This window comes from Mixophyes fleayi, chromosome 11, assembly GCF_038048845.1.
Source record: "Mixophyes fleayi isolate aMixFle1 chromosome 11, aMixFle1.hap1, whole genome shotgun sequence".
Taxonomy (NCBI): Eukaryota; Metazoa; Chordata; class Amphibia; order Anura; family Limnodynastidae; genus Mixophyes; species Mixophyes fleayi.
Genome location: NC_134412.1, coordinates 87678790 through 87694849, shown reverse-complemented (window position 1 = coordinate 87694849; position 16060 = coordinate 87678790). Strand labels below are relative to the sequence as shown.

At 41.7% G+C, this 16060-nt stretch overlaps 1 protein-coding gene across 1 annotated transcript in view; it reads right to left on the bottom strand.

Moving 5' to 3' along the window:
- The window catches only part of WRAP73 (WD repeat containing, antisense to TP73), a 31868-nt gene extending 18038 nt beyond the window's left edge, over positions 1 to 13830 (bottom strand). Inside the window, exons 1-3 of the mRNA XM_075190155.1 lie at positions 13646 to 13830; positions 12122 to 12274; positions 9988 to 10104 (exon numbers count right to left, since the gene is read on the bottom strand). Of these exons, the coding sequence (XP_075046256.1) occupies positions 9988 to 10104; positions 12122 to 12274; positions 13646 to 13714 (339 nt within the window). The 5' untranslated portion in view covers positions 13715 to 13830. The remainder of the gene's footprint in view (positions 1 to 9987; positions 10105 to 12121; positions 12275 to 13645) is intronic.
- Positions 13831 to 16060: the final 2230 nt, after the last annotated feature.

The window sequence follows — 16060 nt, the reverse complement described above, 5'->3', positions numbered from 1 at the left end:
CGCACATTCTGTTGATTGCCAAGATCTAACTGTATAAATCAGTATACAACTAGCTGTGCGTGCGAACAATTCGATTTGGGATATAAATCTGTCAGGTTACTAATGCGGCCTGGATCCAATGCTGAACACAGAAGTCAGTTTTAGACAGACTGTCCCAGCGAGTGTCTTGTACGGACAGACAGGTGCTGCTTTATGGCCCTGGCAATTAACGAGACATTGTCATCACCACACATCTCATCTAAAAGTGTTGTCCTGGGTTATCCAAGGTAATTGCAAAACATTTCTATTACACAAGAGTAAGCCGAAGCGACAATTACTATAACCGCCACTCTGTAAAGCACAGGGTCATCTAAAGAGTAAAAGATCAGTTTTAAATGAAGAAGTAGACAAAGTTCTTTAACAGTTCACATCAAGTGATTGCAGCCTTAGACATACAACAAAAGCACACAGCATGAGAGATAAATCTTATATCCTATAATTTATGTATCATGACTGTTCATGTGTGACCCAAACAATAATACATTACCTGCATTTACAAAGTAGTTTGTTTTAAAAACAGTTTTTGTCATCTAGCTAACTTGATCACATTGCATTGAGCCATCTACTCATTAATTCAAACATCTCCAGGGTATCAGCAAACGGATAAAGCTTTTTAATATGCCCAATATTGTCCATTTATTACATTTTATTCTACCATTATCATCACCATTTGTTTATATAGCGCCACTAAATCCGCAGCGCTGTACAGAGAACTTACTCACATCAGTCCCTGCCCCATTGGGGCTTAGTCTAAATCGCCTAACACACACACAGACGAAGGTCAATTTGATAGCAGCCAATTAACCTACCAGTATGGTTTTTGGAGTGTGGGAGGAAACTGGAGCACCCGGAGGAAACCCAACGAAAACACGGGGAGAACATACAAACTCCTCACAGATAAGGCCATGGTTGGGAATTGAACGCATGACCCCAGTGCTGTAAGGCAGAAGTACTAACCACTGAGCCACCATGCTGCTCAATTCTACTGATAATTCTACTGAATTATTGCATACACTTCACCAAGATTCATTTACAAACAGGGGAAGGGAATGCCTACATGCAGCACAAATGTGTGTGATTGTGGCGTCCTCTATGGGTAAGCACAAAGTACTGCAATTCAAAATGGCATTGCCTGCAAGGATACAGTGTTTTGGGATGGAAGAGACCCCCATAACGAATGCAGGAGTCTCCTACGGAGCATATTTAAATGAGCTTTAAAGAGTGTAGAGTCTGTATTTAGGAGGACAGTCACAGTTTAGTAGGGGACCGCTGTAAAACATCTTCTGATGTACAGATCAGAAATCAGGGATTACATTGGCTGGGAATCCTTGTTCTCCAGATGCACTTTAATGAACGTATAATGTAGACATGCGAGACATGAATTTAAGGCATTCCCAATGTCACCTACCGTAAAGGCACAAGCATAAAAAAGAAAAGTTGTAATAAATTAAAGAGGTGGACTAAAGTGATGGGTCTTCCAAGGGATGTTTTTACTTTCCGCCGGTAAGCGCAGACTTCTTACGGACCCCAATCCTGCAAGTGGTCATGTGCAGTGTCTGCACGAATGTACTTACAAATGTTCTCTTCATACCCCCCACCCCCAATAAAAACCCTGAAACTTTGGGAAATACAGAACAAAAAAAAAAAAAATGTATTTTAGCACCAGCTAGAGAATTCTCTTTACTCCAACTATCATCATTTGGAAGATTAATTTAAAAAAAAGTGTCGCTTAATAGGACAAAAATTACAAAACTGACTAATTTTACTGTAGAATATGAAAAAAGATATGTAAAAGTGTTTGTATCCAGACAACCAAGAACCATGGATGGGTACATTTATTTACTTATCCATGGTTGTTGTTTGGATACAAACACTTTCACATATCTTTTTTCATATTTTCCTGGTATTGGGGGACTACAGACCTCCCGCAAATAGGGGTTTGTGTCCATTTGCCCTGACAGTGCCAAGAGGTACTTTCTGTTTTTTAATTTTACTGTAGAATGTTTTACATTTGTGCTACAAGTTGTCCAAAAAGACCCATTACAAATCCTGTAATACAGAATTATTATGCAGATAAGTGTGAGAAACCATTGTCACATCACTGTCATCACCGAGCTTCTTACCATCCTTCATTTTCTCCATCTTCTTAGACTTCTGCACACTGAAGGTTTGCCCAGGTGGAGACCAGCTTGTCCACGCGTTCCCCTGATGGTCTCTCTCTGGATCTGTTTTACATGCAGAAGATGGGGAATCAGAGAAGTACGAGGTGCTGGCGGCCACGTCAGACATGGGGAGGGACACGCTAAGCAGAGTCCACACTGCATTCCTGGACCAAGCACAGGAAGATGTTCTGTATCCTGACACCAAGTCCTAAGTGTTCTGTTGGTTTTGTAGTAAATAATAAAGTCTTTATTTCTCCACTTGATGAGAACGTAAGTGCATCTCTGCTCTGTAGTATACCTGTTTTGTTTCATTTTAATTCACAGTCAAAGACTCCTTCTCCCCAAACATTGGCCCATCCATCTATATGCACTGCAAGACACAGTGCTGATGTTTCCTTGGACAGAACACATTGCACATCCGTAGACACTACAAGAAGCTTATTCAATAATATATAATACAGGCAAACAGTTTGATGGTCTCAGAAATAGAAACTTCTCCTACTGCCTTCATTATAACACTATCACATTCCAGCCACTTACATTCTGTGACAAATGGAAGGTTTTGCCACAGGCCTCTAAGGGAAGTAAGTATCAGCTATTCAGCTGACAGTCTGCAAGTAAAAGGCTGCTGCAGACAGTTACATACAGGTATAGCAGTGCACCTGGGTATAGAGATATACAGGTGTGAGAAATGTATGACAAAATAGCAAGAGGAAAATGTGATTTTACTTGCATGCTTTGACCGTGTTTTCCACAGCAACAGCGAGGCTGACAAGGTGTCTGCATTGAAGCTTAATTGCAGAACACCGGAGAAGACTTCCTTATAATGGCAAAGTGGGAGTGTCACCTGTTCGTCAAGCCAAGCCTGTGGGAGGAGTCTCAACTATATAAACTTGTACTGTGCATTTGAGCATGGCGACCGATGCCAGCTAGTGGCCGGTGTCCAGGGAGAGAAACTCAGTGGTAGGTTGCCCGGTGTCATACTGACATTTGCCGCTTGAAGTATATGCTTTTTATTCTGAAGCCGTCTGTGACTGATGTCTGCAGTGTGCCTCTGTTACAATTCCCATTACATTTTAAAAACACCACTTCCAAATTTCCACTTTGACCACTGTACTTGAGTGAACCGATTGCACAAACGATGGAGAAGTACTACTACTTCTGGATCTTAATGAACGGAGGAAAGAGCCCCTTAGACTTTCATCATAGTCTTCCTCCTTGCTTAAATCCACAATAGATTTTAGAATATCTGCCGGACACAGACAAGCATTTGGTCATCCTAGTAGACTTCTTTGACAGAATCAGCAATTGACAATTCTTTTCTCAGAACTTCCACTGTGGAAACACTTCTATATTCCAGAAGTTAATTGCATCATTTTGCTGAAGGTAAAAAAATATAATAGTGTACACTATGGGTATGTTTTCTTTTTTTTGAAACACAAATGACAAAACGAGGAGAGACAAAGCTCAATCACTGTGTCTCTTAGGTTGCTGTGTCCAACAAACACCGGTAGTGATCTGCCTGGGTTACATTAGCAAGCAAGCTAGCTATGGCATTATGGTTAACTGACTGCTCTAACAGCTCACATCCATACATTATTTAAAATGCGAGCCCATTAATCCAGCTTGCAGCTTACTTACCAAAGCCAACATCTGATTGAATGTAATGAGTTACAACAACTGTGTGTTATACTGGAAGCACTAGAGTTTACATTGGCTAAACGTGGAGAAGGTCTCAAGTGGTTTAAACAAATGTTATCAAACAGCGTTACTTAAGTTGAGACAAACATGTAATAATTGGTTATAAATGATGGGTCACACCCAGCTACTTTATAAAGGCGAGGATAATATTTGCACTTTTTGCAATGTCTACATTGATGGAGCTAATTGCCTCTTATCCGTTCTGTAGCTCTGTTCGAGGAGACACCAATGGGGAGGTCTGGGCCTTCTATTGCTGTAATACACGTCTGGAGGGCTGGGGTACGTTCTTAAAAGTTGCATATGTGGCCCAATGTTGGTACTCTCATTGATTTGAGTTAGGGCCATCCGATTGGCAGAAGCACATTATAAGTGGTGGATGGGTCACACAGATATACACCTAAGGCGGAGGAGCCCAAATGATTTCAGAAGGTCTTTAATCACGCACAGGTGAGTTAATATATTTGGCTGGGTCAGAAATGATCCCACCTGTTCCTACAGACAGAAATCCTGAAAACATGACCTGCTGGTAGCTCCTGAGGACTGGGCTTGAGCACATCTGACCTAAGGCTTCTGCTTTTATTACTATTTTAGAAGCTGGTTTATAATAGGTCTGTATCTGCTGGCTGGTAAATACAGTACATCCGAGTGCCTGTGATGGAATATTGGAGAACGTGGGGCCCATTTAAAGCTTGTAGGGTGGCCCTTGAAATGTATCAGGTTGACAATCTGGCACTACTGGTGGTCTGTTTCTTTGCTTTCTCCTGCATGGAACCCCCCGTCCCTCACCTAAAAGGAGCACACTAGGAATTTTAGGGGCTCAGATAGAGCCCTTAGCGATCTGAGCTCCATTATTAAACAATGAACCATTTCATTACTCAATTTATATGATTAAGAAATATATATATCCAAGTACAGAGGTTCGTTTGTGTTTTACACTGAACATTTGCAAACACGGTCATTAACTTTCTATTTCACCAGGTTTCTATCTTAAAACTATTTTAATGTCCAAATACTGTTTTTTGGGATGCAAATTGATTCTATGCTGTGACACCATAAAGGAGGTTGGAATATTTGCAGATGACAAGCGAGAAGGTGTTAATCACTATGCGCTCCAAGAAAGAAAGTATCACGTGTCAGAGGTTTAATGCCCCCATCCCAGCTAGGTCCATCCTAAGGAACCACCGCTGTAACCTGCGCCTAAACGTAACATTCTATAGAGGTCAAAGTCAAGTATACGGCTAATGCGTAGCTGCAGCCTCACGTTGTAACTCCCCGATGAGACATCCTCCATCTCTGAATGTCTTACAAGGACATTAACTCCTCTGAATGCTCAACCATCGCTCCCTCTGGACTCTGGATTTACTGTACTTGGGAGTAAACACACTGACAAGGACTCAGCAGCTGCCTGAAACCTGGTTACAGCTGGAGAGTAAATCTATCCAGACACAGATGCCATTCTGGCAAAACCTTAATGAAATCTTCTGGGGGTCATGACGAGTTCTGACGGCTGGTCAGAAATACACACCGCCTACACAAGCACGTGCTGCCAGGCAGCCCCCGGCCAGGTACCCGAGCCTGGGGGGACTTATGTCTGACACTTGTACTTAACTTGAACAACTGGGAAATTCCACACAAAAGATAATGCTGGTAACATTGTCATAAATAACACAAAAGGGATCATCGCATTTACAATGCACTGAGGAGCAGCGGATCGTTACCAACCCGGACGGGCTGAAATTCTGTTACAGGGAGAGTGTCACAAATACCCCACATAGTGCAACATGCAATGTGTGCGGCCCTACTCAGGGGTACATAGAGGGTGGCAGGCGGTGCACACTGAAGAGCACAGCCTGTTGTGAGATAAATGTATTAAATTGGCTCCAGGTAAATGAAAACACCATTTCAGCAGAAATAATATCTGTAGTGCAACATTCAGCACAATATTAACTCACTAGTGCATTTTGCACTGTGCTATAATTTCTACATTAGCAAGTTATTACTAAAATAACATGTAATGGGAAATTATATATATATATATATATATATATATATATATATATATATATATATATATATATATATATATATATATATATATATATATATATATATATATATATATATATATACACATATACATATACAAACATAAACACATATACACACACCGAAAAATACATATACACACACACGCGTGGAAATAACTGTTGTACTCATTGCAGCATAGAGATGAATACTTGGCAAAAAAAATAAATAATATTTTCTCTCTTTTCAGTGCAATAACAATGTAAGTATATAATACACAAGGTAGGACGACAGGGGCACATCAGATTAAGCTGTCACTTACAATGCCCCATATAGCCAAACTACCACTATACAGGATTACATGCCACCATGGAGCCAGTATGCTCCATATATGCATACATTCCACAACATAGCCAATATGCCCATATAACCATACGGAGGCATAGGACACTATATGATGTAGCTTTGTGCCAAGATAACACCCCACCCTCTCCCCAAAACCCAGAGAAGAGAAATCATCCCCACGGTGCAGCCAGGACCTCGGGAGCACCAGCATTGCTGCTTATATAAAAGCAGAGTGTGATGTGTGGATGCATATGGACCTCTGTCAGTGTATAGAGAGGACACATCGGGACAGCAACACTGTCTGCAACATGCAGACGCAACGAGCAGATACCCGCCATATAGCGCCACTGCTCCTACTTACAGATGGCAGCCTTGGCTTTAGTACTTGCTGAAATTTTAATCTTGCAACATTACTAGTGCCATAAGTAAGAGATTTACAAACAAAGCGCACATTGAAGTGTGCTCGTCACCTCCACTTAAGCGCACGCACAGTCTTCACAAAGTGGAGACAGCCACATGGACGTGTGTAGCTGCCAGCGATTGGACAGGCTGCCCCCACTGTATGTAGGCGAGGGGCGCCTTTAAATGTGATGTATAAAACCAAATATAAAACACACTTTGCATAAATCATACACCGCCCACAATCTGGTATAACCTGCTGAAGCCAGTAGTGTTACTGCTGTCCCTGAATTAGGTTTAGCCCGTCGCTAGAAAGTCTCCACGATTACAACGTACAACACGTGAGGAGCATCACAAGAAAACGCTACATAGAAAGTAATTACATACTTCCAGTACATAGAAATAATATTTCATTTTTTATATTAAAAATGTATTTTGATCATTCCTCAGGATTCTAATACAACGAGCAGGAAAGATGATCCATCTATTTTAGTTTCAAGCCTCAATCAGTACAAATTAGTAGTATGAGTCGTGAGACGATACAGAGCATCTCTCATCGCCGCTTCCTATAAAACTCCCAAGATAACCATTAAATTATGGGAAAGATCTGATCCAAACAATAGTAGCAATGATCTGCGGGATTACACGCAGCTACTACAGTTCCTCATTGTTAATAGGGGCACATATTTTATTAGTCTGGACAATTCCAAATGAGCAACACATGAACAAAGTAATTTACTGCATGATACTCGACGCCAGACAATTGTCAAATGTTGGAGCTAACTGGCCTGACTCCGTCCGATGACCTTATGTGACTAGCAAACAGCAAGTCAGCTAACACACACACACACACACACCACATTCATCTCACCCAAACGTCTGCAAGATGTTCTCCTTTCCCATCACTTGCAACGAGTGGCGGAATTCATACATTGCAGGACTTAAACCAATTTTCCATCATATATACAATTAATTGGTCTAAGAACCTGATATACCGTGAGCTGACATACCAGACTTTCAATCCGCTCATAAAAAGTGTAACACTGAATTTGAAACAGAACCCAAATGTTATGTGGAGTCATTCCTAAATGATGACAGCTATGACGTGCTGCCTTAAAGATGTGTTACAGAGATCACTAAATACAAAGCTATTCAGCTATACAACTAATATAAATATCGGTATAAACCGGTGAGTTGTGATGTTATTGTGCCGCTCAGCCTCTTGTATTCATTTTTACGGATTCTATTGTTTCTCTTGTCCCTTACTTGTGGGTCATTTGTTCTGTTTATTTTTTGATGATTGTGCTGTCAGTTGCCAAATGTCGCCAATTTTACGGATCTGCTGCTTAACACATTTAACCCCAGGGCTAGATTTACTAACACTTCTAAAAAGGACAAAAGTAGGTGTTGCCCATAGCAACCTGATTCTAGCTCTCATGTCCTCGATAAATTAAAGCTACAACCAGATTTGCTGCTATGAGCAACGGTTATATTTTTCCTATTTGGAAGCCATAGTAAATCTAGGCCTTAAGTCTATTACTTTGCACATTATAACCAGGCTGTCAATATCTTGAGCTCACCTGTGCCCAAAGGACAATATTTAGAAAAACCCAACACATCCTGGTGCTGATGAAATGGTGGCGTTATCCCCAACAAACAGACATTAGCTTTAATTTTCGACACAAATGACAGAATCTCATGGTCTATTATGAGGAACACCCTCCTCCCTTGTGCATAGCTTTTTATACCTGTTTTGAGTCACTGTATGTAATGTGTCATGATCCCTCCATGTACAGAGCTACGCAATATGCCAGCGTTCTATAACTAAAGCATAATGATAATAAATAGTGATCAAGCTGCAGAACCATCCAGCTTCTGACGTCAGGTCACAAGGGGGCCCAAGCGAGCGTAAATTGGACAATCCCTAGTTATATTAGGGATTTTGTCCCTCTCCTCCTCCTCCCCCCCCGCCCCCAGAACCTCAAAGGCTATGTCCATTGCAATCCTGACACTATTTACTAAATCTCCCTGCGGTAGCCAGGACAGGTTGGGTCCTGTATTAATTACACTTCTGACAATCAGCACTGCAGCGCCATGGCTCCCCTATAACAGTAAGGGTAGAGGTCAGGAGGGGACAGGGTGGAAGCTTAAATCCTCAAACAAAAGGGTTTGTCCACAAGTTTACGTCCCTTTAAAACATCTGCAAAGAGCAACTCTTACACCGCTTCAGAATGACCGACTAAAGGTTTGTAACAGGACATTCGCAATGACCCTTCCAACTTTCAAAGGTTTTCACCATAATAAAAAAATAAAGGTCTGCTATTATTTGCACCTTTTTGGTACCTCAGCACACAGTATTTGTCAATGCGTGTGTGTACCACTAATTCAATGTTTTACAGCAAGAAAAACAAAATAGTTGTTAAAATGGCCAATTCTGAAGCCTGCAAATTATTAATAGCCCGAGCTCGGAAAAGCCTCTTCCACCTTCTCATCAGGCTTTGGCCCATTTCATCCATGGAGTATATCACAGCCCTCCTTAACGACTCACTCCCTAAATTACGTGAGACATGGACCCCATGGTACAGCCTACATGGCTCCCCTGTCCTGGATAATAGGTAACTTAGAAAGCTTGGTTCCTCTCCACCCCCACCTCTCCAACTTCTCTTCCTTTCCCTCTCCTCCAAACTTCTTTCCTTTTCCACTTCCCTTAGAACATTCAAAAAAAAAAAAACTGCTTTGTTAAGGTTCACTCATTTTAGAAATAACATTGCGGAAGGGTTATATCTGTAATACCGTTTTTCTTTTTCTATCTGTTGATTATGCTCCGCAATGCTGTTTTTTTCTCTGTACAAAGTGTAAAAATAGAGAGATTTAAAAAAAAAAAAATAAAAAAAAAAAAAAATGAACAACAAAACGTCTCAAAAGTATGAGAGTGAATGGACCAAGCCTCAGAAACTTTGAATAAAAATATATACTACTTATGAAAATAAAATTAATAAAAAAAAAAAAAAGAGAAGAATTTAGAATATGTGCCATTAACACTCCCAGGAAAACCGTGCATAGAATTGATAACTGTAATACGGGATTCCCAAAATTGTTAATTAGACAAAATTAAAAGAAGTTTGCAGAACATGAAGGTGGCATGTATCACTCTCTAGAAGAACAGAAGAAGCAATATTAAAAAGGAATAGTACTGTACTGCACTTCCGTCTGGGGAACCCGATATCTTTGAGCCCACTGGGATTTATTTTCAGAACGGGAGAGAGCAGACATCAACATTTGATACGAGGTGGAGGAGGCATCAGCCCACGCTTACATGAAACTCTGTTGTGTTGAGAATGTGACGGCCATCTGGGCTCCAGCAGGAGGACACCAGCCCTGCCGACCCTTCGTCGATCTTGCAGTGCCAGTCCGGCTGCTCTAGAGACCAGACCTGGAAGAACAGAGAGAGTGTCAGAGTCCCTAGAGTACGGGAAGTAGCTGAAGAATCTCCGCAACATCCAGAAGTATGAAGGACTGGCGCTGGATCCCACTGCAGAAGTAAGTCACAGTCTGCATGCTGGAAATAACATCCCTGGCAGCAGGAACATCCATTTTTATGTCTATATATATATTATGTCACTTATTTCATTAAGAACACTGTGAATGGCTGCGACCTCTATCCGGCTGAATAAATAAGGGTCTATGCATTTATAGAAAACTACTAGTACAAAGTAATAGGAGATTTCTAGTATGTTAACCCGTTGCATCAAATTATTGTAGAGTTAGGGAAACTATAGGGTGTGAATCATCCAATAAAAGGATGACAGTCCGCTAAATGGTTCATCCAGATGTGGCCGCGATTTGTTGCACAATCTTCTTCTCACAACCTTGTTTACTCTGCTTAATTGTATCCATTACTTCTGTGTTGTTAATGATTTACGAGTACACCTGTTGCACCACATAGTAAGAGATGTTACTACACACCCGTTCAGTTTATCTTGTTGTTTCATAACTGTGCAATGTGAGTTACACCATTAGTATATGATGTGTATATAAACCTTTACGCTCTAGTAATGAGGAGTTTATTTTATGTTCTCACCCTGTAGAGGTTTATTTGCATTACAAATTGAGAAACGATTGCTACAACATAATCTACATATATGAACTGCTGGATCTGTGTGCAAATGTGATGACAAACCTCTAATATTGTTTTAAAACCCAGTCCACTGACATTACTGTAGATCATTGATGGGCTACCCAATACTTTTCAGGCATGGGCGGCCCTCTGACCTTCCCTTCTACCCTTAGTAGATACGTTAAAACAATACAAAGAATCAAAGTAGACACCTATCTGTAATAACATAGCAGCATGTATTTTATACAAGTGTCACAAGCTATAACAATCACATCTGACCATAAAGCGGGGGGGAACTGGGGGCCGCAGGGAAAGCCTCGGAGGACCGCCTGTTGCCCATCACTGCTGTAGATAATACTTCTATAATTTGTGTATTTTGACTTCAAAACTAGACTACTACACACTAAAGACCTCTCCTTACCTTTTTGTGATACATGGACAGTTTTAGAACCTTCTCTGATGCTCCTGCCCGATCCGTATGACCCCCTAATTTACATTTTTTACAGCTACTAGAATCCATCTCAAAAGCCTGGGACATATATGAAAGCTCTCAGCCTTAGGCCTAATGTTTCATTACGGCCATGGAACTGCTCGGTATCTTCCAAGACTCTTACAATTTACAATTGGTAGTAAATTATCCCATATATAACAGAAATAAAGACATATGTCTAATGGTACCCTCGGTTTAACAAAATTAAGTATAATGTATTGGATATTAAAATTACTTTCTACTATTTCACATTGTAAGAACTTTTTTGTGCAGATATCGGTGTACCCCGGGTGAGGAGGCCGAAGCCTCTTGTTTTCTGAACGCCTGCCACACTTCCAGTATGTGGGTGGCAGAAGTGTATTATACATGTAATAAGAACACACTAACAATCCTTTAAAGGCCTACTACACCTAAACCACAAGTGTATCAAATTAAGAAATTAAACATGGAAAACTTTAAATACCAAGACAGGATTTGCAACACTTGAAACTTTAGATTGTCTTAGCTTGCTATTGTGTTTGGTAATCTCCAAGTTGAATCTGTCTGTGTTGTGTTCTTAAAACGCCCATAACACAACTTATTCTGAAGAACACAACGTCTGGTAAGAGGAGAGAAGTGTTCCCTTCCAACACGCAAACCAAATGGATTTTGAGAATTCCTTAAACATTTATATGTATACAGTTATTTCAGAATATTGTCCAAATTCCTTGTATCTCAAGTTCGATTTTACTTTCAAACGCTCCTAAATTAAACTCAGTGCAGAAGTAGGCAATGGTAGGCTGTGGTAGAACTACAAGTCTCAGCATGTCTACTCTTACTTTAGAGCATATTCCAATCACTTACCTGTACTATGCCCCTCTTGTACATTGCACACAGGATGAACATGGAGTCTGCAGACCATTCAACATACTGAATCTGATCGAGACAGGTATATAGTTGGAGAATCTGCAGTGTGCTCACATCACGTATGACAAGCCGGTACTGCACGCAGGAAGCCTGCATTCAAAAGAGTAAAAAAACAAAGTCAAATCTTCTTACAGACTATAATCTACAACACGAGCCTACATAGAAGTTAGATTTGAGAGGATGCGCTACTGAAATAATCGAAGTATCATGTAATCCGGCAGGATTACATGATAGGGGGTACACCTGTCAAACCGTAACGCAGGTGTCCTAAGGCAAGCTCAGGGAGGACAGAAACCTCCCGTGGAGCAGAAGAGTAATGCAGACAAAGTAAACTAGATTAATGTGACTAAACATATACCCTGAGCTAAAACTACCATAATATGACCTCAAACCCCAATTAACACCAACATGAGCATATAAAGCTGAATTTCAGATCATCTTGTACTGTTATTTAGTAGCTTGGTCACACTTTGTGGAGTGTATTTTTGCTGTATACCATGGTGATCTCTATTTAATTTACTCTGAAGAGTCATAATGTCTATCCATTTATTTATTTTTTATTATGTTACAATAAGTTCCATTTTTCTGAATATAGATTAAGAAGTTGGTATTACAGGCATTGTCAAAACTGCTATGCACCTGGACCAAAGGGGATAGATAGATACACATACAGCCTAGCTAAATATCTGTATAACTAACTAAACTGTCTATGAAGAACATGGACAACATAGTTGACATGAACACTTTTTGCATTATCATAAATGTTTCAGTAAAACAAGGGGCCACTATATCATTCCGAGTCTTACTGTACAGTTTGGCTTTGTAAACTTTTGGGTAAAAATAGTTTGCAACTCTTCAATGAAACAATCTGACTCTGCCAAATCCATCACTTCTATCCACAGATAAACTGCACACGCTGCACCTCAATTATATCAGACGTATGCCTGCAAGCACTACTAGGGCAGTGTTGGCTAACCTGTGACACTACAAGTCCCAGCATACCCTTCCAGCAATAAGCTGCTATATATTGGCAAAGCATGCTGGGACTTGTAGTTTCACAACACCTGGAGTGTCACAGGTTAGCCAACACTGTACTAGGGACACCTGGAGCATGCATGTGCTCTGCCATGTATCCTGTGCACTGCATGTGTGTATAGCAATAGAGGGGGGTCATGTGACCTCCTTATCTCCTAAATTAGTCTGAGCTGCAACTCCCATGATGCTCCTCGGCTGGAGCAGGACAGTGGGGGTTGTGGTACTATCAGCCTGGCAGGCAGTGAAAGGGTTAAACAGAGTCACAGCCCTCAGACTTTGGTAGGGTGTTTTGTTTTTGCAACTAGACGTCCCAGCATGCCAAGCAGGCACTGCTGGGACTTGTAGTTCCCCTTGCAGCTGGAGAGCCCCTGGTTTAACCCCTTACGGTCAGTGTCACCGGTCGGCCTCTCAGTGTGCCCCACTCACCAGATACCTCCCATTGGGGGAGAACTCGCACAGCTGGTTGGAGACCTTGAACACTTCGGAGAAATTCATGTTGTCGTCGCCAGTCAGGCAGCAGCCGGGTCCATGATGAGAGCAGTGGGCGGGGCACTAACACGTCAGAGGCAGCGGAATGACGTTTGGTGGGCGTGGAATGCATGAGGAGGCGTGTCCTATGATAATGACCGCAGCCTGAAAGCCGCAGGGCAGACTGTATAAGGGGGCGTGGCTTTACTTCACTTGAGGCAGGTAAATAAAGAAAAGGCGGGGTCAGCGCTGGTGATTGACACGAAAGGGGGAGTGGTTGGATGAAGTAAAGCGGTTTAGACACAGCAGGGGGCGGGGTCATGTGTTGAGCAGGTGACTGGGGGTTTCGGGGTAACTGACACAGCAGGGGGCGGGGCCGTGGCTGGGAGGCGGGGTCAGCACTGGTGATTGACACGAGAGGGAGCGTGGTTTGCTGCGGTAAAGCGGTTTAGACACAGCAGGGGGCGGGGTCATGTGTTGACTGGGGGTCTCGGGGTAACTGACACAGCAGGGGGCGGGGCCGTGGCTGGGAGGCGGGCACAAGCGGCGGGAAGGTCTAGTGAGGGGAGAGGCGGGAACAGAGGCGGCAGAGGGAGCTCTGTGTCAGCCGCATCCCGGGCTCCTTCCCGGTGTCACCAGCCACTGACAGCTGGATGTCACATTACCTCATTAATTAACTCAAACTTTGTCATATAGATGCACTAAAGCTCTTCCCTCAATATCTGTCTAATAAAGTCTAAATAATAATCAGTTATTATGTAAAACAGCCCAATGTATTTCCCCTCAACAATTTACTGATATTTTTTTACTGACACTTCATTTAATTCATGTTATCAGAAAATAAAGCATTTAAAACACTATTTGGATTTATAATCCATTTATAAGCTTTCATTCAAAACAGGAACATTTGTCATTTTTATGTTTTTCTGCCACATCCCTTCCAATTATGAGGTGTTTCATTACAGACACAATAAATATGTTCTGTATGGTGATCTGTTTATGTCACTTTTATTTATGGATATTTATGTGACAACACATCCCGGTGACTGCTGCAGCAATAACAACATGGAATTAGTGGCGCTATATAAATAAATGGTAATAATAATAAATAATGACACGGGGGAGCTTTCAAACACAACTGTGGGGTCTATTTACTAAGCTGCGATGAGCCAAAAATCTGGACTCCATTGTGACGAATAAAACCCTCATCAGCGCATCCCGTCGCTATGCAAATGCGCAATCACAGGGGTCGTATCCTCCATTAGCCGTCAGGCTGCCGGTGAAGGATATTTTAGTTAGTTCAGGATGGGGGCATTCGCCAGGGCTAGCCAACGTGCCCTTGGCATGAAAAATTCAAGCAGCGTTGTATTTTGTGTCTCTGCGCACTGGTGCAGCAGGTACGGTGCACCGGGGCCCATGGAGATAATGGCCCCCGCTGCACGGTGAACTAGTGAGCTGTGGGCCCCGATTCCCTCCTCCCCGTTTCCCTGCACTAGAGCCCACAGCTCTCTTGTTCCGCCTCTGTCTCTGCGGTATTCAGGTATACGAAATTATTCTTACTGCTGCACCACCAATGATAAATAGACCCCCACAGTCGACCTTTGACCATGAAACGTCAACATTCTCTGGTGATGAAACGCGTGGCGACCAGAGATTTAATTTTACTCAACTGCTCGGTTGTGATAGGGGAGTAGTGTTCCTAATAGTGTGAGAGAGTTTAATCACCTCAGAATGGCACCGTTTCCTGGTCAGAACACTGGCTAAATATTGGTGACAATTTAAAATAATTTCCAGGGACACAATGGGGCATATTCAATTGTCCTCGGGATTGCCGAAAATCCCGCGGACCGCGCACAATTACCGATATTACGGCAATCGTGCGCGGAAAAACCGTTAATACCGTATTAACGGTAATATTTTTTGAGCGCTCGAACTTTGGGACAATTGAATATGCCCCAATATGTCCCTGTATGTGTGTGTGTCAGGGAATTTAGACTGTAAGCTACAATGGGGCAAGGACTGGTGTGAGTGAGTTCTCTGTACAGCGCTGTGGAATCAGTGGTGCTATATAAATAAATGGTGATGATGATGATCATTTATTATCATTTATTTACATAGCGCTAATCATATCAGTACAGTCAATTAGTGCTGGACAGTGAATTTGCAATCATTTAAATCAGTCTCTGCAGCATTAGAGCTTACAATCTAAATTCCCTACCACAGATTGTTCTAAAGAGCACTAAATACTATATATATACTATTTATATTTGAATATTGTCTAACATAAAAAGATGGTGGTTTTTAAAAGACAGTAAAGATACATTTATTTTAGCAAATTCTTGCCCTGTTCTACCAGGAAAACGAATTCTTAGA